The sequence below is a fragment of the Lindgomyces ingoldianus genome (genome assembly GCF_010093535.1).
Source record: "Lindgomyces ingoldianus strain ATCC 200398 unplaced genomic scaffold BDR25scaffold_66, whole genome shotgun sequence".
Lineage (NCBI taxonomy): Eukaryota > Fungi > Ascomycota > Dothideomycetes > Pleosporales > Lindgomycetaceae > Lindgomyces > Lindgomyces ingoldianus.
This window is the reverse complement of record NW_022985227.1, coordinates 173,696-193,770: the sequence shown is the minus strand read 5'-3', so window position 1 is coordinate 193,770 and position 20,075 is coordinate 173,696. Positions and strand designations below refer to the sequence as shown.

The following is a 20,075-nucleotide window of genomic DNA, read 5'->3' as shown; positions in this document are numbered from 1 at the left end:
ACCAAGGCAGGCTGGCGGAGGCGGAGGCCATGTACGATCGGGCGCTGCAAGGCTACGAGGAGGCACTCGACTCTCAGCTTCTGCCGACATACTTGCCGGGGGTTGAACACCTTTTTCTCCTTCTGTGACCTCTACGCGCGGACCGATCGTATAGACTCGGCAAGGGAAATGTATAGTCAGGCATTGGCTGGATATACGGCTGTTCAAGGGCCCTCTTCAAGATGGTGCAGCGAGCTCGAGGATCGGCTTCAGGGTTTGCAAGTTGCGTCTGCTGAGCCGAATGGAGACCAGCCTAAGTCTACAGACATGGAAGCGCCGAAGTCAAGATCTTTCAGGCGCATCTTCCGCAAACTGAGAAAGAGCTCGGGCGCGGAATAGTCAGTAATAACTTAGTATCTTTCTTATCCACGCCAGTGTCTTGTCTCGACCTAAATAAACCCGCAATGCCGTGAACTTACCAAGTAACTAGTGCGTACAACAATGAGAATGCAGGTGCATGGACTGCTGGGCAGGTTTACGCTAGCGTGAATTCAAATACCACCCGAGGATAGTATGGCACTATCACGTGGACTGTGGCGCATTGCCAAGCAATCTGCAGCCACGTGTCGGATTCGCATGACATGCACTGCCTCGTATCTGCCCCCGCAGGCACTCGCTACAGCTGTCTCCTTCGGCCTATCACAATAACTAACATGGACAGAGCCAGTCGAGTACTCGCTGAAGGCCTCCCCGAAGGCATGCCTAACACATATGCCGCCCTCGCAGCCCATGGTGACGTCCCCCTCTCCACCCTCCATCATCGTGCACGCGGACGCCGTTCGCGAGAAGCCAAAGCCGAAAGCTAGCAGTACCTCTACCCATACGAAGAAAATGCCCTCGTCGAGTTCTTGTTACACCAGAGCACGCTTGGACGGCCGGTGCGAATGAAGCATATAGCCTCGTTAGCGTTCAGTGCCACTCGCCACCGGCCACCAGCGGACAGGCCGCTCAAGCCTCCTGGGGTGAACTGTGCGAAAGGACTCGAACGGCGTCGTCCAGAGCTGTAGCGAGAAAGAACAAGCCGCAGGACTGGAACCGTTACAACATCTATGACAAGGTTTTACACTAGTTTAAGGTGATCAGAAAGGAAATACATGACCTGGCTATCCTGCCGGAGAACGTATATAACATGGACGAGACTGGGGTTATGCTTAGCATGCTTAGCTCCGTCAAAGTCCTTGTTAGTAAGGATGACACGCGAGGCTATAGAGGCGCACGCGTCAAGCGCACCATGATTACTGCTATTGAATGCATCTCCGCCGATGGTAGGTGTCTGGATCCCATGGTAATTTGGCCGGCGTCAACCCATCGAGCGAACTAGACCACGTATCCCACGCCTGGTTGGGTGTATGCATGCTCTGATTCCGGCTTCACCGATTCTCATATCAGCTTGCAGTGGCTCAAGCTTGTGTTTGACCCCCAGACTAAACAGAGAGCTAACAAGAGACCGCAAATACTTGTGTGGGATGGCTTTAGAACGCATGAGACCCTCAAGATCCTGGAGTTTTGCTTTAAGAACAACATTACCTTGTGCCGCATGCCCTCTTATACATCTCATAAGCTCCAGCCCTGTGATGTTGGAGTCTTCGCGCCCTTAAAGACGGCCTATCGCGAACAAGTAGAGCGAATGGAGCGAGGAGGGGTTAACACGATCGGCAAGCAGCACTTCACCTATCTGTATGGCCCTGCGAGAGAAAGGGCGTTAAGTAAACAAAACATTCTCGCAGCATAGAGAGGAAGCGGGTTGTTCCCGTTTAACCCTAACAGAGTCCTTGATGATATACCAAAACCACCCGCTTATTAAACCATTTTAAAAGCGAACAAGGCAGTGGTAGACACTTGCCAGCACTACACAGAGTTACTAACGCCTGCCACACCAGTGTCAGGAGAGGCTTTGACGTCGTTACCTAACATGATTAAGCACGTTCCTAACAATAAAGCAAGCAGCCGGCGCAAAGAGCGGCTCCAACAGAAGGTCTTAAATGCCGCCTAGACATTTCTTGCTAAAAACGCCCTCCTTTGTGATTAAAACAGATTCCTGGTAAAAATAAACAATAAAAGTAAAGCCCGCTGAGCGGCTAAGTTAGTAATACTTAGAAAAGCGAAGGTGATGACGTGGGAGGACCTGGAGAAAGCGCGAGCGGAGCATGCAGTAAAGGAAGCTGCAAAAGCTGAGAAAAGGGCAAAAAAGACGGCTAGGGAAGCTATGAAAATCGCAAAAGCTACCTTACAAGCACAGGATGCTGGTACGGGAGGGGGAAAGCGGGGCCGGAAGCGGACAGCTGCCACGGCAGAGGTAGATCTTTTAGAGCCCAGGACCAAGGTTGCGCGGATACAGAATGGACAGGTTGAGACAAATGAGGTTAGTACGGAACCCTGGAGAGCACTAGTAGCGCGTATGTGGTTGTAGAACGTGCTTCTCATGTTAGCGTATGTTGCCTGCTTGATATTCAATCGCCTTCTAAAATTAAACAATATTTCCACTTAAGCAGGCGCAACCTTAACGTTTCACAATCTATACCCTCATCTTAGCGTGTGCTAAGTTTAGGAGACGCAACTTGCAATCCCTAAAGCCGATCCTCGAGCTCCCTGCACTATTTTGAAGAGGGCCCCTGGATTGACTTGTATCCAGCTAACGCCTGACTGTACAGTCGCCTACTAAAAGTGATTGGCCACTTTAGCAAGAGGCCTAGGCCACTCCACAATGCTTTAATTTTAATTAATTATAACTTAATTAAATTACTACTTTTTTTAATAGTTACAAAAGTAAATAAAACCTCGCGCAAAGAGCTATCTAAGTCTACTATTAATATAATATAGCAATTCTACCTCTACAGCGTGAGCGCTAGCAAAATTTTAAGTTGTCTTAGTGTTCCTAAGTTAACAATTACATATAACATCTGCTAGCTGCGCAAGCAGCCCTAGCCTATCTATATAAAAGCCCTGTGTACAGGCTAGCCTTTAAAGCTTAATAAACGCGCTAAGAGGCATTTAATTTACTAGGTAGTAAATAATCCCTTTACTACACTTTAGACTATTGCAACACTATCTAAGACCTACTGCTGCATCTATGCTAGTACTGTAAGAAGATACCTTACAAAACATAAGTACTACGCCTTCTGTCTGCATTACAAGCCTTAGCTTTTAGCTGTACATAAAAAAAATAACTCTACTTTACTTAAATTTATTAATATAATAAGAGCAGTAATGTGGCTTACGTAGCCTATTATAATAAAGCAACATTTAAAGTTAGCTTAGACACTAGACCTCTATATGTACGTTAGCAGCATAGAAAAGCGTACAAGAGTTAGTACCTAAAGCCTACATTTAAGTCTAGAAGAACTACAGTCTCTGTATTTAGTGTAATCTCTTTTAATTTTAAATTAAAGCTGTTTATTAACTAAAAAGGTAAGCAAAACAATGCTAGTAAATACTACTAGATTCTGCATAATGTTAGCATCCTATTCTATAAGCAGCTTACAGAGAAACGCGGTATTAGCATATAGATGCAGGATGGAGCCCCTATTCATACTGCAAAGGCTACCTAAAAGTATATAAACAACTATAGCATAATATAGATAAATTAGCTTCTATAAAGTCCTAATTTAAACCTAATTAAGAACCTTTAGCAGATTATAAAGCTCTGCATTTTAAAGCAATAAGAATATATTACTACTTACAAGCAGATAGTAGATATTCTTAAAAAGGAATAGGCAAAGATTACACTAGCTAATTATAGGAAGAGTATCCTAAGCTAGTTAAAGCGCATAAAGGAAGTTATTTAAAATAAAGGTAAGTTAACTTACTATTAATTAACTATAACGCTAGAAAATAGGCCTTAACATAGGCTTCTTATAGAACTAAAAATCTTTTAATTTAAGTAGCAATTAGTTAAGTAACCTCTTTCCTAAATAGGCTGACTATACCCCTGCAGAGCTCAGATTGTTGAGTGGCTAATGACTTTTGGTAGGCGACTGTACATTTGCATTGCCGCATCTTCACGACCTGTCCCGCGCGTAGAGGCGGAACGGGGCGCTGTGCCATAGATTCTTAAACCACAGTCTTGGCTCGCTCAAGCTGAGGCTTATGTTACGGTGTAAAGATTAGGTCAGCGTGCGGTATGCGGCTCGGCATGACTAGGGCCTGCTCGCTTGGGCTAAGAGGTACCGATCGCCGTGGCGATTCTATACGAATCATCCTTATATTGCCGCGACAGGGCTAGCGGCGACTGGCGAGTGCACTTGCACGGCTCCAAAGCTAGAACATTAATGGATTATGACCATTAAAAGCTCCCAACGCCTCGCGCTGAAGCCGCAGCAGGGGTGCCCTAGAGTATCGCGAAATCAAGCAGCTTCGTTCTACGTGCGACGTCGACGACAACGCTGGTAATTTTTATAGGCGAGGCAGCTACAAGGTAGAGGAACAATAGCAGTATCTCGCGCACTCATTACTATGTAGAAAAATTGATGTGAGGATACTGTGTTCTATTTTGAAGTCGAAGTACCTATGGATTTTCTCGCTACGGTGTGGTTCTCGCTACGTAGTGGGGATGTTATCCCCTCGCAACAGAACAACCCTTGTACCGGAAAATAAAAGAGTAACGTTAACGTTACTTTTACCTCAAAGCTAGAAGCTATTAGCGTGCCCTTTAGATTTAATAATATTTCATAGGATATAGATAACTACTACGGCTACTCCTTTGTCTTTAATACCCTACCTATATAAAACTTACGCTCATGTTGATGCCTTCCTGCCTGTTTTATAGCGAAAACGAGTGCGACTTCTCACAGAGCCACCACCATAGATCTACTACCTCAAGGGCATCTCGCTAGGCCTTAGACCTGAACAGTACAGCTACAGACATGTAATTAGCCGTAAGGCTGTAAGTGGCAATGGATTCATGCCGGGTCTCGATCCCTGTCAGTACCTCCAAACAAAGCCGTCCAATCAAGCGAGCACCGCTCCCCGCTGAACTAACTCTACACGGCCCTCCTGTACGCTTTATTTTACTTAGTCAAAAGGTGGCTCTGCCGAGTGTGGCTGCAACTTTTGAGGCTGCGCCAATGCAGCTAGCCATCCGAAGGACCGAGACGTGCGAGGATAGAGGCTGCGACTGAGGGATTCTTGTGAACCAGGACGTAGCGCGGCGATCACAGCACTCATACAAGATGCTCCTACAACACACGCTATTTAGCACCCTCCTACAGTAAAGCAACGATCTGCAGCGTGTGCTAGACTGTGACGAGGAACCCATGCCCTCCTAGGATAGTAGCCAGCGACGACGACAATCATGACGACAACGAGGAGGCTGCCTTAAAGCACTACCTAGCGCTAAACAACATCACGAGCAGGCTTACACATAGCGAATAGTTGACATCTTATAGCTGGAAAGGAGCGTATCATAGAAGGCTGTACGCCAACTCCACCACCTCCGAATAGATGGACTATTGCAGAAGTTCCCTCTATCTAAACTCCATATCTCTATTATTCACTGTACACCTTGCCAAGCCTTTTCTCTTATCAGTTTAAAAAAGGGCTAGATTAATGTCTAATTAGCCTATAAAACTTTCTACTACTTTTGTAAATATTCTAGATTTTTAAGGCAAATAAATATATTTTACTAGGTTTATTACTATATTCTAGGTGTTTTAATATAATATTATAATGCTGTGTTTTATTATTAGTAGGCTAAAGTTTACTCTTTTGTTACTGTTTATAGTTTTAAGGTGTTGCTAAGCTAGAATTAGTGTGTTAGCGTCTGTATTCTAGTACTGTCCCCTTTTCTTAGTTATATCTGTCTAATTCTAGCTAAATATTTATAGATATCTGCTAACACTGTTACTTAAGCTTAGTATGTCTTTCTAGCCTTACTGTAAAAAATGTTAAACTTATTGCTTATTATCTAACTTTATAACTAACTAACATAGTGCTTTATATAAACATTATTAGCAGCATAAGAGATTTATTTATTTATATCTTTATTTTTTTTATTATTACTAAATTATCTTAGAGAAAATAACATGCTTTTTAGAAAATTAATTCTAACTTACTAATATAAAGGGTATAGTATAATGCTTATAAAGAATAATTTTCTTATTACTAATAACGTACTTCATAGGCGAGTTGCTCACACACCTAAGTTGCTTACTTTTGCTAAGACCCTACTACACTACTCTTTCTATACTAATGCATTTCTAATAACATTACTTAGATGCGTTAAAAGAACGTTAGATGCAGCTTATGCTTTAGGCTTTTAAATAAAACGCAACACTTTCTAAGCAACGCGCTGCAGCTATCTATAAGGTCTTTTAAAAGATAATAAGTAACTAACGCGCTAGACAACCTTCCTAAGCTAATTATATAGCTAACTTATAGAAGCTAGATAATAATAAAAAGCAGGTAATTATTTAGCACATACTTAAGCTAAATGCGCAAGGATTTCCCTCCTAGCTAGCAGCTATAGCTAATATAGCTAATTCTTTACGCGCTAAGCGTAATATAGGCTATATTAGCATAAACTAGCCTAATACATTTATTAAGTGTTACTTAGAGCTTAAAGTAAAGTTTAAGTGTAAGTATAACTATAAAAGAGCCTTTTATAAGGATCCTGTAGTAATTTAAAGCTAGTTTAACCTTATAAAGAATATTAAAGCTAAGTATAGCATCTAAGATAACAACATGTACAACTTTAACAAAACAAGGTTTATAATAGGCTAGATATCTACTAGAGCAGTTGTTACAGGTTTAAAGAGATAAAGACAGCTAAAAGCAGTCTAGCTAGGTAACTAGGAGTAGACAACAGCCATCTAGGGCATTAATGCTAAAAAGTACGCTATTCTGCTCTTTATTATTTTCTAGGGTAGCAACTACCTTTTAAATTAGTATAAAAAGGAAAATCTACTTTAGAATTAGGTTATTACAATCTCTAAGCGCAGCTAGACTACTAATTAGCTTAGTCTAGACTAGTTAAAGCACTTTAACGTGCATATAAAAAAGCGTACTGTTAGCAGCTACTGTCTGCTAGTTATTAATAGCTATAAAAGCTACAACTTGCTTTATTTTTAGTAATACTATAAAGATAATAAAATTATTACTATTTATATACTTTTTTACTTATTACACCTTTTATACCTACTTAATGTAGGTTGTTTTACTTTTTTAAAAAAGGTGTATAAGCGCTAAGCTAAAAACCTTATACATAACTAGATTACTTATATTATAAAAATAAAGTTCTTACTATGCTTTAAAGTAGCTTATTATGCTATAATTACTTTTAGTAATATCTAAGAAGGGTTCTAAGGCGCTAGATTAGTTCCTTTTAACCTATAATAAGTTATAATAGGCCTTAATGTAAAGTTGCGCACTTTATTACTACTACTACCTATATACAACAAGCCCTAGCAGTTATAAACTCTAAGTAATACCCTAAAACTTAGGTTATAATTAATGCTTATAAAAATAAGAATTTAAAAGCATATAAATAGTTTACTAACTTTTATAGTTAAGGTGTTTAAGAAAGTCTTAAAAGGGGCAGTAATAATTACGCATAAGCTAGTGTTAGCGTAATAGAAAATTACTAAGCTTTAAGCAGCTAATAAGGCTGCTATGTAATATAAATTGCATAAAAGAAAGCAAATTAAGGCAAAAAAGACCTTAATAATTTAGGAAGGCCTGCGCTTAACAGCTCTAAAGGAGTTTAGAGCGCGTAGTAACAGGAAGAAGGCAAAGAAGCAGGTGCAAGCTAAAGTAGGTAAGCTATCCTAAAGGCGCTGCAGATAGTGTAATTAGACTAGGCATAACACACAAACATGTAAGCAAGAAGCAGAAGTAGTATCTAAATAATATTCTAGGCTGTACTGTACTATATAGTGCTAGAGCGGGTTGTTATGGGCTATAATAGAGTTTGTTAGGGTGGGGTCTTGGCAAAAGTGAGCGACTCGGGTGTGTGAGCAACTCGCCCATGAAGTACGTTAAATATAATCTATATCTTCTACTTCTTTACATTTAAATGTGTTTAATTTTATTTTAATTAGTTATATTTTTTTAATATTTACACCTACTTCTTTTTTTATCTACTTAAATATTAATTAGTTTACTTTAACTTTTATGCTTTTATTTCTTTTTATCTGTCTAAACTTTTAACTTTAGTTAACTTCTCTACTATTTACTATGTCTTAATATACTTTAATTATATATACTTTTTAGCTTTTTATATTTCTTAAGCTTAATTTAATTAATACTAAAAAACTATGCCTAGCTGTATATATTATAAGTGTACTTTACTATTTGCCTATTAATTTTAGCCTAATGCGTAATCCTACTACTATGTGTACAGAATATAGTGCTTATTATTAAATTAATAAATATTTAGCTAGGTCTACTTCTAGCTAGCTAAAATATAGGTTTTGCTGCTTTTAAAAAGATATTTATTTAAAGTTTTATTAGAACTTGCTAGTTATTATCTAAAGTTTATAAGATAGTTTTTATGTAAAAAGTGCATATTTTTATAATAATATTTATATATATAACACTTCTTTAGCCTTTACTTTTACTAACTACACTGCTATAGATTGCAACGTGCGTAGGAATAGCGTTAGAATATTTTAGATTATAGAGGAACTTTACTACTTATAGAGTTTATTAGAGCCTGCTTAGGGGGTTGCTGCTAGCTACACATAGTTATACTTTTATAACTTAGAGTTTACTTTAAGTACTTAGCTGTAGCGCAACTAGAATTTAAACCTAGACTTAACCCTATTATAAAAGCTTATGCATATGTTAGAGGTAGATGCCTATAATCTATAGATTTCTATTTATAAAACTGCCTACAAAAGACTAAAAAGGGCTAGGCGTGATAGTTAGAATATTTAGATTATTATAAACCTTTAATTAAAGCTTATTATTAAGGCTAGTACTAACTAATAATAAAAAAATCTGCTAGTTTTAAATAAAGTTGCTAGCTTAATTATAAAAAATTTTAATAAGAGTATAAGTTATAGTTTAATTTTACATTATTATAATAGTAATAACTTTACTTAATTTTACTTTTAAGTCTGTTCTTCTTATCTTACTTATTAGCCTTTTTATTATATCTTTATGTTTCTTACTAGTTAGCTTAGATTCTTCTTTAGGCTTACACTACATAATTTTAATAAAGTCTAGAAAAATCTTTATGTTACTAATACTATGTTTTATTAATTTTATTTATTTTCTTAGAAAGGTTATAATGTAGTACCTTTTACCTATAGCTAATTATTCTAATAGTAGATAATAAATTACTAGGCATAAGTTAAATAAAAAAAGCTTTGTTAGGTTTATAATAATTAGTTAAAACTCTAAGCAGATTTTTATTAAAGCATTAGTAATGCCCTACACTAGAATAATTTTAATGTGTAATCTGTTAGTATTTATACTATACTCTCTTTAAGTTACATTAGTAGTAGTTAGTTTATATCTTAGTGTTACTTAAATTGTATAGCTATTATTTAGAAGCTTAGACACTCTTTTTTATTTATTATATTTACTATAAATTCTAAGTAGTCTAAAATAATAGTAAAACTTATATAGCTATAGTGTGCTTTAAATTAGCCTAATATAATTACTTAAATATTTAAGTTGCAGCTAGATTCCTTAATAGAGAATATTAAGTTATAGTAAGTGTTTAGTTACTTTACTAGCATTATTTACATAATTAAGTATTAGAAGTAGGGACTTCTCTATGCCTACATTTTACTCTTTATGCACCTAGATAATAGAGATTAGCTTTTATTACCTAATTTTATTAATTATGTTATATAGGCTAAGCGTCTAACATAGTTCTAGAATCCTAATAGTATTCTAACTAATATTGTTATAAAGTTTATAGTACATAGTTCTTGCAGCAACTTAAATCTATTTGCTAGCTGTATGCAAGTGCTTTTTAGGTTAGAGTAGCCTTTTTACTAAAAATTTTTTTTAAAGAATTTTACTATAAAAACTATAGTAAAAAAAATAGTTAACGTATTCCACTACTAAACCCGCCAAACCACTAAACCTGACAAAATCTCTTAGCATTGCAAACACTACGTACAAGACGCAATGTCTAAACAACACAAGACTATACTAACTTAGCAAGAAGGCAGAATTGCCCTTACGCTCTAGGCCTACTGCTTACGCTAATTTAAACGCGTATAATAAGCTACAGCAGCTTTTAACATGCCTTATTAGCAGCTTACTGCTTAGCTTAACAGAATTATGTTTTAACCTACTATATAACTAAATTACTAGAAACTTACTACAACTAAAAAGCAGATAATTATATAATATATTTTTAACCTTAATTTGCAAGGATTCGCGCCCTAGCTGTGTAAGGTAGTAAATATAGCAAACAGACTGTTAGCTGCGCGTAGTAAGACACTAGTAGGGATAAACTAGCCTACACAGTTTATGTCTTATACAGAGAAGCTTAAGATAGTATTTAATTAAGTAAAGGACTGCTAGAGAATACTTTAAGAAGACCTAGAGTTAATTATAAAGTAGTTTAAGCTTATATAAAACATAATAGCAAAATATAGTGTTTATAATAATAATATTTATAACTTTAATAAGACTAGCTTCTAGATAAGCATAATTAGCACTATAAAAGTTATTATAAGTTTAGAAAGATGTACAAGGCCTGTCCTTACACAGCTAGGTAACTAGGAATAGGTTACTGTAATCTAGAGCATCTGCGCTGCTAGCTACGCTACTCTGCTATTTATTATCTACAAAGAACGCGTCTACATCTTTACCTAGTATAAAAAGATGTTAATACTATGTAATTAAAAGCTATTAGTTTTTAAAAATAGCTAGACAAATAACACGCTTAGTCTTAAGTAGTTAAAGCACTTTAATAAGCATATAAAAACGCGTTAAGTAGGAGTATACAGGCTACTTATACTAGATAGCTATAAGAGCTACTTAAACTAGAATTTTAAAGATTATTACTTTATACATAAGATCCTTATGCTTTATATGCCTGCGCATTTATTACATATCCTCTAGCTACTTAACATAGTGTGCTTCTTGCTATTAAAGCTTAAGTACTTTTAGCGCGTATAAGACTTAGCACACTAATGTGTGTAGCATGTTAACAAAGAACACTTCTTTCTAGCCTTTAAAGACGCGTTTTTAGATGTTTTTATGTATAATAACTATAAAAAGGCTTTTAAGGCATCTAGACTAGTTCCTATTAACGCGCAGGTAGTCCTTAATTGTCTTAACGTGCAGCTGTGTACCCTACTACTAGGACCCCTACTAGAAACGCTATAGCAATTAAAGACCCTAAGTAATTTATATAAATTTAGATTATAATTAAAGCTTATATGTAATTTTTTTATATAATTACTAATAACAGCATAAGAAAGCTTTTTACAGCTTATAAAAAAAGCTAAGGAGATGCTATATAGAAATATACTTATAAAGGCGCGTGTATAAAAGCTTAAAAAGTAATTAGCAGACGTAACTAAGCGCAAGGGGCGTAAAAGAAAGCAGATCTAGTAAGGTGGCATAATAGAGTAGAGGACTACAGCAGCGCAGGTAGCTGCTAAGGCGTCTGTAGTAGCTTAGCAGTTAAAGAAGGCTTGTAGTGGTAGTAATTAAGAAAGAGCCTAACTAGCTCTGCGGCGCTGTGGGAACTGTTAGGAGACTAGGCACAACGCTTGTACGTGCAAAAAGGATAAAGAAGAAGCACTAGAATTAGATGCAGGCACGTTATACGTAGGTTCTCTATTTAGTTGTGAATAAAATTAGAGTTTTGTACATAGTGTTCGCAATGCTAAGAGATTTTGTTAGGTTCAGTGGTTTAGCAGGTTTAGTGGTGGAATACGTTATTTAATTTATTATTAGTAAAATAATAGCTAAGTCTAGATAGTTAAGTCTAAATAATATAAAGTTATAGTTAATAATTAGTAGATTATTCCTTATAGTCTATTTCTGTCTAGGTAATATAATGCGCATGTTAATGTAGAAGTCTGCGCATCTGTTAAGGCTATTAAATATATTTATAAGTATATATATAAAAGCACTAACTAGGTTACAGTTTGTATCTAGGATTAAGACAAGGTTACATCCTACCTACAGCGTTAGTATATTAGCTCTACTAAGGTAGCATAGCAACTGTTTAGTTTTCCTGTACATAGAGAGTAGCCTTTAGTAGTTTGTTTAGTAATTTATCTGCTAGAAGGACATATAGTATCTTTCTAAAATAATAACAACGCAGATGCAGTATATAGTTATATAGAAAGCGCTTAGTTAACTTTAATAGTGTAGTTTTAGTATAATTCCTAGCACACTAATAGGCTGCATTTACTATACTAGAACTTTTCTATAGATTACTAGTAGAATTTAGCTACATGTGCTTAGACTTAGTATTACAAAACTATAATGTTTATTAGGTGTATGTATTTTTATAGTCTGTCTATAAGGAAGTGCTTTTATTTGTAAATATTGTTAACTTATATCTCTAAGGTAACTAGCTTTAGTAACTTATGTACTATATAAAGTAAGCTTTATCTAATATTTAAAGACGCCTATTTAGCTTATAGTTTATTATAAAAGAACTAATCTTAGAATTATATTTTTTAAGAACTTTAACTTACAGCTACTAGCTTTTTATTATAATAAATATTTATATAGGCGCTAGTATTTAGTAACATACTTAATCTAGTAGCTATCTAGATAATGTTTTATGCTAACTTCTTAGATAATCTACTTTTATAAATAGCCTTTATAAATCCTTTTTTTTACTAAATCTAAGCTATTATAAGATTATAGCTTATAAATTCTAAACTAGATGCTTCTAAAGTTACATAGTAAAACACTATTTTAATTTAGAATGCTAATACCCTTGCATAATTAGATCCCTGTTACTATCCCTTTCTTAGTACATAAGCAGATGTTATATAATAATATTACTAAGTATACTACTTTTACTAAGTCTTATAACTAATTAAATTATAGTTAAAAATTAGTATTTAATACTATTAAGTCTGCTATGTGTTTAGATCTTGTCAGATTGAAGCACTGTTTCTAGGCTTCCTGAGATGAATGATGGGTTTAGATATGATGTATGGGATGATTGATTGATTGTATTGATTGTGTTGATTTATCGATCCTTTTTCTGCTCTACTTGTGTTGCTCGGCTTTTGTTTTTCTGATCTGAGTCCCTCGCGCACTAGCCCTATGCGCGACCAGCTTGCAACATGCTGCAATTTGCTGCAACATGCTGCAAAATGCTGCAAAATGCTGCAAAATGCTGCAATTTGCAGCAACATACTGTTCGAGCTTATTGCTCGTACTATGTAGCAGCTTTCGTCAAACGTTCCTCCTGTCTTGACAGTAGGTGCGCATATCTAACAGATCTAAATAACACTTAGTTTTTTATTTAAAGCCTTAGTAGTACTAGTAAAACTTTTTTTTATTAAACATTATGTTTTTAATTTTAGTCTTAGCATAAGATTGTTTTTTATGTAGCTTTATCTAGTATTACAGCGCTACTTTTTTTAGGTAGCAGAACTGCGCACTTAAGGTTTAAAATACTTATTAAGATTATAAAAAATTCTTTTTATATATTTACTATAAACTCTTCTACTTTTAAGCTACTTTATAAAACTAGCTTTATTATCTAGAATAAAGTTTCTATGCAGTACTAGTTATATTTTAAGGCTATTAATTAAAGTTTTTATAATGTACTATAAAGTAAACTACCTTTTAGTAGCATTTTATTAGTATTTAGTAGTAATTTTTTACAGATTCTACTAGTTATACCTAAAAGTAGCTAGGGTTAAATAGTATAGGCATGCCTTTAACAGTCCCCTTTTTAGTGTTGTTTTATAGTTCTAACTTTAACTAAAAACATAAGAATACACGCTAAGGCTATAAATTAGGCTTATGTAGACTAGATACTCTCTATATTTAAGGATAAGTAAACATATGTTAATCTGCTCTCTAGTGTCTAAAAGTTTATCTTTATAAGTTACTTTTATTTCTATGTGTATCTATTAGATATGCTGCGTGTATTTCTAGACTTTACTATTACTGCGCGCTTCTTTTAACAGCGCTATATTCTTATAGTCTATAATAAGGTAGTTATAAAGATTAATAATATTTTTTTTAGGCATTTTAAAGAAGATGTCTTGAAATTTATGTCTATAAATAAGGTATATTAGATAAAATTAGATAGTGTTAATTATTTTCTAGAAAATTTATTATAAACATTTAATCTGCTTAGTTTACCTCTTACTAGACTTTATTTAAAGGTTAGAGTTCTAGTTATTTTACTTTAAAATCTAGATCTTAAGGAAGGTTTATGTAATAAGACCTAATTATTAGTTACTGCCTTAAGTTAATAAGGCGCGTTTATAACTAAAAAGATCTTAAAAGGTAAATTTAATAAATAAACATAAACTATTACTTAGATTAAATTAGTATTAAAGAATTATAACATTTTACCTTTTTTTATTATACACTATTAAATACTTATCTAGTTATGTTTTATAATGTTTATTAACAAATTACAGGGCTAATCTATAGAGATTATAGGTGTAGACCTAAGGCATCTAGTCTTTACGCATAGACAGCTTTATGTTGTGCTTTTTAGGGTTATAACTATATCTAGCATATGTATTTTAAACTAGGCTAATTTAATAGGGCGTGTTATTAATGTTATGTATAAAAAGGTGTTGTTATAATCTACTTAGTTATGTGCTGTGTTTTGTGCATGTATTAGCAATGCCTAGGTTATAATCTGCTACACTTAAGGCGTAATCTAGCTAATTTAGCTAAGCGTAATTTAAAAAGGGCTTTTTTTTTACTTTTTCTACTTTTTTTTTATAGCCTTTATTTTTTATCTTTAACATTTATTTTACTATAAGTATTACTTATAAGCTGTCTAATGTGTTTACTTTTTACTATGTTCCTGCCTATAAGTGTTGTGCTACTAGCAAGCTATAGTCTAACCTTAGAAAAGATCTATAAAGTTAGTATTAGTAAGCTACTTATTAATTAGTTACACTTTACTTTAGTCTTACTAGTAAAAAAGTATAGTTAGTAGACTATTCTTATATAAACATATATACTATTACTTCTTTAGTTACTAAGCTAATAGTGTTAGGCATATAACATCCCTCTGTTATCCACCTGTCCCCTGCTGTATATACTAGAACATTAGAGTTGTCTACTTAATTAGCTATTTAATGTTTCTAGTAGTTTTATAAATTAAACATAGTAAAGTTATTATTAAAATATTAACCTCTAATATCTGCTTACTTTGTAGACATCTTTCTAAGGTTAGAACAACGTAGTCTAGAAGTGGCCTTTTTAGAATAGTCTACTTTGTGTTCTAACTTTATCTAGTACTAGATCTAACATTTCTTTATTTAAATTTATTTATAATTAGTGTCTACTAAGGCTAATGTTTAAGGCTAATAGTATTAATTTCCCTTAGCATGTTTATATAGACAAGGTTGTGCCCTATTATTATTAAGTGTAGTTAAAGAAATTCAATAGTTCTAAACCTTTAAACATTTAGACTTAGCCTTATGCACATTAGGTTAGTAATTATATCTACTAGAGTTTAGTTATTTACTTACTAAAAATCCTAGGCCTGTACACTCTTTAGTTATAATCTGTGTTATTCTTTTATAGCTAACTAGTATTCTAGTTAATTAGCTTACTTACTTTCTCTCTTACTTATAGATAATAATCTAGACTATAAAAGTATCTTACTTAAAATATACTCTAAATTTAATAATATATGCCTTATGTTTTTAAGTAAATATTTTAATTTAGAGACTAATAATAATTATTAAATAGTGTAGAAAAAATATTAGGTTGTTACTTAAGTTAATAATAATACTATTTAGTAAAAAAGAGAGGAAAAACAGAAGATACAACATTTATAGTAGCAGAAATGTTAATTTATAGATTAGATAACCTACTTAACTTAGACTAATATCTAGCATCTTATAGTTATGTGTAGGGATAGTTTATATAATTATTATTTTACTTAATTTTATCTTTTATTAGTGTTAATCTGCTAGAGTTTATAAGTTACTTTACACTTATTTATTTAAAGTCCTTTTATTTACTAATAGACTTAAGCTGCTATTAGCTCTATATCTGTTACATTTATTAAGGCTAAATATTATTATTAGTAGGTATTATACTGTTATTTGTTTACTTTGCTAGGTAGCATCTTATTAAAAGCTGCCTACTATCTGCTATGCAGTTTTTAATTTTTTTGTATAAATAATTTTTTTTTATTTAGGTATTTATAGGCCTAAGCGCCTTTTTATAGTGTTATGTAGTAATTACTATTATATTAAAATCTATTAGATTAGGCTAAAGATTGCTATTATCTAAAAAAGTTATTTTTATACTACTTATGTTTTCTACTCTTAGTGTTGCTGCTAACTTTTCTACTATATTTTTATATATTACTACTAGAGTTTTTAACATTATAGCTAGATTTTTTATATTTGCTGCTAAACTTTATATTGCTTAACTAGATTTTAACTTTACTATTTAATTCTTTTAATTCTAATTAGTCTAAATCTAGCTCTGCTTCTAGCTAATTAGCCTAGGTAATTAATAGTAGAAGATTATACTGTTCTTTAATCTTACAACTATATTTACATAGCTAGCTAATAAAGTTCTCTATCTTGCTAATAGTATTAGTTATACCTGCTACTAGACTCTGCATAAGTTAGAAACGTCTAGCTATTAACATCTAATAGACATTAACAGTATAGTTAATATTTATGCTAATATTGCTGCTAGAATTATAGTAGCTTGCAGCTAAAGTTAGAAGAGCTTACTTTTACTTTTAATAGTATTTTAAAGGCTTAAGTTCTTTATCTAGAAAATTATTTTTAAAAATTTTATACTTTTTAAGTGTAGTGTTAATTAATTACTAATTACTACTAGATGTATATTCTATATACTATTAAAGTCTAGTAAAGTTAGCTATGTATTTAATGCTTATAGTTGCAGAATAAACACTTAGCCCCTTTACCTCTATAATAGCAGTATGCGTATAAACTTTTAAAAAAGCCTTAAATAGTAACACATATTAAAAATCTTTTACTAAATGCTGCGCATTATTTATAAGAAATCTACTTAGCTTTTACTATAAACGCCTAAATAGCTTTAGCGCTTTGCGATTTATTTATGTTTAGAAACATAATAATGCTATTACTGTGCTTATTTACCTACAGTTAAAAGTATACTAGCTAATTTTATAAAAACTAGTGTAATTTATAGAATGCATTAGAGAATATTTTCTTATTCTAAATAATCTAACTATTTGCTACTAGGTTAGTCTAGTAGTTATTCTAAATAACCTTTTTACTATTAACTACAACAATCTTTTATTTTTTAGACAGATTGTATTTAGATAAGGCTGTATTCTTAGATTTATAAAAAGGATTAGTTTAAGCAGGTAGAGTATAGCTAAATTTAGTAGAGGTTTAGTGTTATGCAAAATCTTCTAGTAACTGCTATCTAAATTTAGGTAGAAAGAAACCTATTAAATTCTGTCTCTACATTAGGTTTTCTCTAGCTAATTAATGCAGTTTCTAGAATGTAAGAGCATACTCTAATTTTTAGTTTATGCTAGTATTTAGCTAATTTTAGTAGTTCTTTTGCGCTTTACTGTTATTACTATTACTACTTTTTTTAATATTTCTACTTTTACTATTACTAGCTTTATTATTGCTATTACCTTTAGTAGTATTTCTTTTATTTATATTATTATTATTATTTTATAGTTTTTTATTACCTAGACTAAACTATAATAAGTAACTATTACTTAGATAGTTATTATTATCTACTACTTAGTTATTATAGATAGTATTTGTGTTTATTTTATTAAAATTAGCTATTAGAGTTGCTAGTTTTAGAGGTTTCTTGCTAGTAAACCTAGTGCGTGCAGATTAGAGTGCTTAAAAATATTAGTATCTAGGACAATTCTATAGTATACAGCTAGATTGTTATTAGAAGTTAGTAGTTACTTTACTAGACTTAGCTTTTTTAGTTTCCTTACTATTAAGATTACTAAGGCTTAGGCAGAGAGCGTTAAGCCTGTTTGCTATCTAATATTAGTTATATTTTATTATCTGCTAGTATTAGACTAGTTATATATACTTACTCTTACTTATTATTAACACAGAGCCCTTTGTAGAAGTTTTATAGTAAAGTAAAGGAGTAAGAGAGGCAATTAGTAGACATATATTAGATGCTAGCCTGTGCGCTAAGCGAGACGCCTGATTATGTCATCCAAGCTTCCGAAAAGGAAGGCTAATACCTGCTTGTATTCATCAATGATCTGGATAAACGTTTGAGAGAGTATACGAAAAGTAAGACATAGGTAATAGACTACAGTGTCTTCTTACCTTTCTGCAGGTGAGGTTTGGGCGACGAGAGACGGATAGTTGAAGGAGATGGCTGAGCCAAAGGCAGCTGCCTCAGCCAAAGCAAAGTTGCACGTGACTAGGAAAGTATAGCCGAGTGTCCCGTTCCCTAAACAGGCCCCTTCGTTCATGCTCAGGGGCTGTGCAGGTGCAATTTTGGACCCTCTAATATGTGCTCAGGCTTAGATCAGGAGTCTTCCAGAGCGACTCACCCTCAGCTCAGGTTAAAGCGACTGCTCAGGCCAGCGACTGTAACCGGAACTAGTTCCAAAAGAGACGTTTGCCTGTCTCTATAGGAAGGAACAAGGCTGCACAGCGCAGATAGAAGGCAAATAAGGCAACGAGATGTGGAAGAAGGCAGCAGCGTAGATAGGCTGAAAGCTCTGTTTATATGCTTCTTAATTCTCCTATAGCTAAGGGGATTATTCTATCTAAATTAACTCCTTGCACAAGCTTTCTGAGGGTGATAAAAAGTAATCTACTGTCGCCTGCAACCCGAATTGTGCTGTGCAGCGAGAGAGTTACGCCTGCAACCTACTTAATGTAGTCTAGACACTCTAGCACTCGCCTTTACCGCAGTTGCACATGCTAGCAGACACACTCTAAACGAAGTTTAAGCTTGCGCGGTACATTGATACAGAATCGTTGTAGACACCACGCTTCTAAATTATTAGAGCTAACTAGTAGATACAGTGTTCCTTAACAGTGCTATTTACTTTAAAAACAGGCCAAAGCAAGAGAACTAGTCCCTGTCTTCGCTAGCCCCATCTATATTATTGCAGGACGAAGACGATCTACTGCATTTAATAATGCTAAAAAACACATCTTTAACCTTACCCTTAGCTGTAACCTCTGTATATCCGCAGTTTAAGCGTTTAGCTTCCTTCTCTGCCTTCTCTCTGCTAACCTTACGTTTGTTAAACATATCTAACTTGTTCCTAGCCATGACAATGGCAGGCAGCGCAGGGGTTGGCGAGGTGGTGCTTAGGTTACCATCCTCAACTGGTGCCTTCACCTTACGTATCTTCTTATATAGCTGCGGTATCTTCTCAAACGTTGAGGGATCACAGATGTCATAGACTAAAATGAATCCGTTCGCCTCGCGTATTGTTTCATCCCTGCACGTATCTTCACTCCCTATGTCGGTGATCTTCAGAGTATATGTCCGGGTCCTAAGTGTAACTGGCTTTGCAAATTGCTCTTCCTTCGTGGTAGGCTCGTGCGACTCGGGGTATTCGCCGTCGATGAACTGGAAACTGTTAGACCATAGTAGGTACGAAAACGTGCTAGGAGCGTTAGGATCTGTATCTAAGAGCGCTTAGCAGGACAGGATTAGTTGGGCAGGGTATACAAGCTTAGTAGGTAAGGTTGGTAGGCGTGGCAGAAGGAAGGAAGCTAGGTTAGTCGGATTCAGGGTTGCCACTTTTTAGTAACAGTAATTACTTAGTAATTACTAAGTGATAGTAATTACTATTACTATAAGCACCTAGTAATAGTAATTACTATTACTATAAGCGCTTAGTAATTACTATAGTAATTACTATTTTTCTAGTAATAGTAATTACTATTACTAAAGGTACTTAGTAATTACTATTTCTATAAATAGAT

The 20,075-nt window shown here is 34.1% G+C and overlaps 3 protein-coding genes across 3 annotated transcripts; 2 read left to right on the top strand and 1 right to left on the bottom strand.

Moving 5' to 3' along the window:
• Positions 1-692: 692 nt before the first annotated feature.
• On the top strand, positions 693-1,046 carry BDR25DRAFT_247026 (uncharacterized protein; the record flags this gene model as incomplete). Its single annotated transcript, XM_033685944.1, has 2 exons — positions 693-776; positions 846-1,046. The coding sequence occupies 2 exons, from the start codon at positions 693-695 to the stop codon at positions 1,044-1,046; spliced, it is 285 nt and encodes a 94-aa protein (XP_033539785.1).
• A 1,103-nt stretch (positions 1,047-2,149) lies between these two features.
• Positions 2,150-2,964, top strand: BDR25DRAFT_320392 (uncharacterized protein; the record flags this gene model as incomplete). The annotated part of the gene is made up of 4 exons (XM_033691896.1): positions 2,150-2,435; positions 2,798-2,805; positions 2,860-2,877; positions 2,947-2,964. 4 exons carry the CDS (start codon positions 2,150-2,152, stop codon positions 2,962-2,964), a joined length of 330 nt encoding a protein of 109 aa, XP_033539784.1.
• A 16,341-nt stretch (positions 2,965-19,305) lies between these two features.
• Positions 19,306-19,725, bottom strand: BDR25DRAFT_153211 (P-loop containing nucleoside triphosphate hydrolase protein; the record flags this gene model as incomplete). The annotated part of the gene is made up of 1 exon (XM_033683931.1): positions 19,306-19,725. A coding segment is annotated over one exon (420 nt), but the record flags the coding sequence as incomplete, so codon positions are not given.
• Between the last annotated feature and the right edge of the window lie 350 nt (positions 19,726-20,075).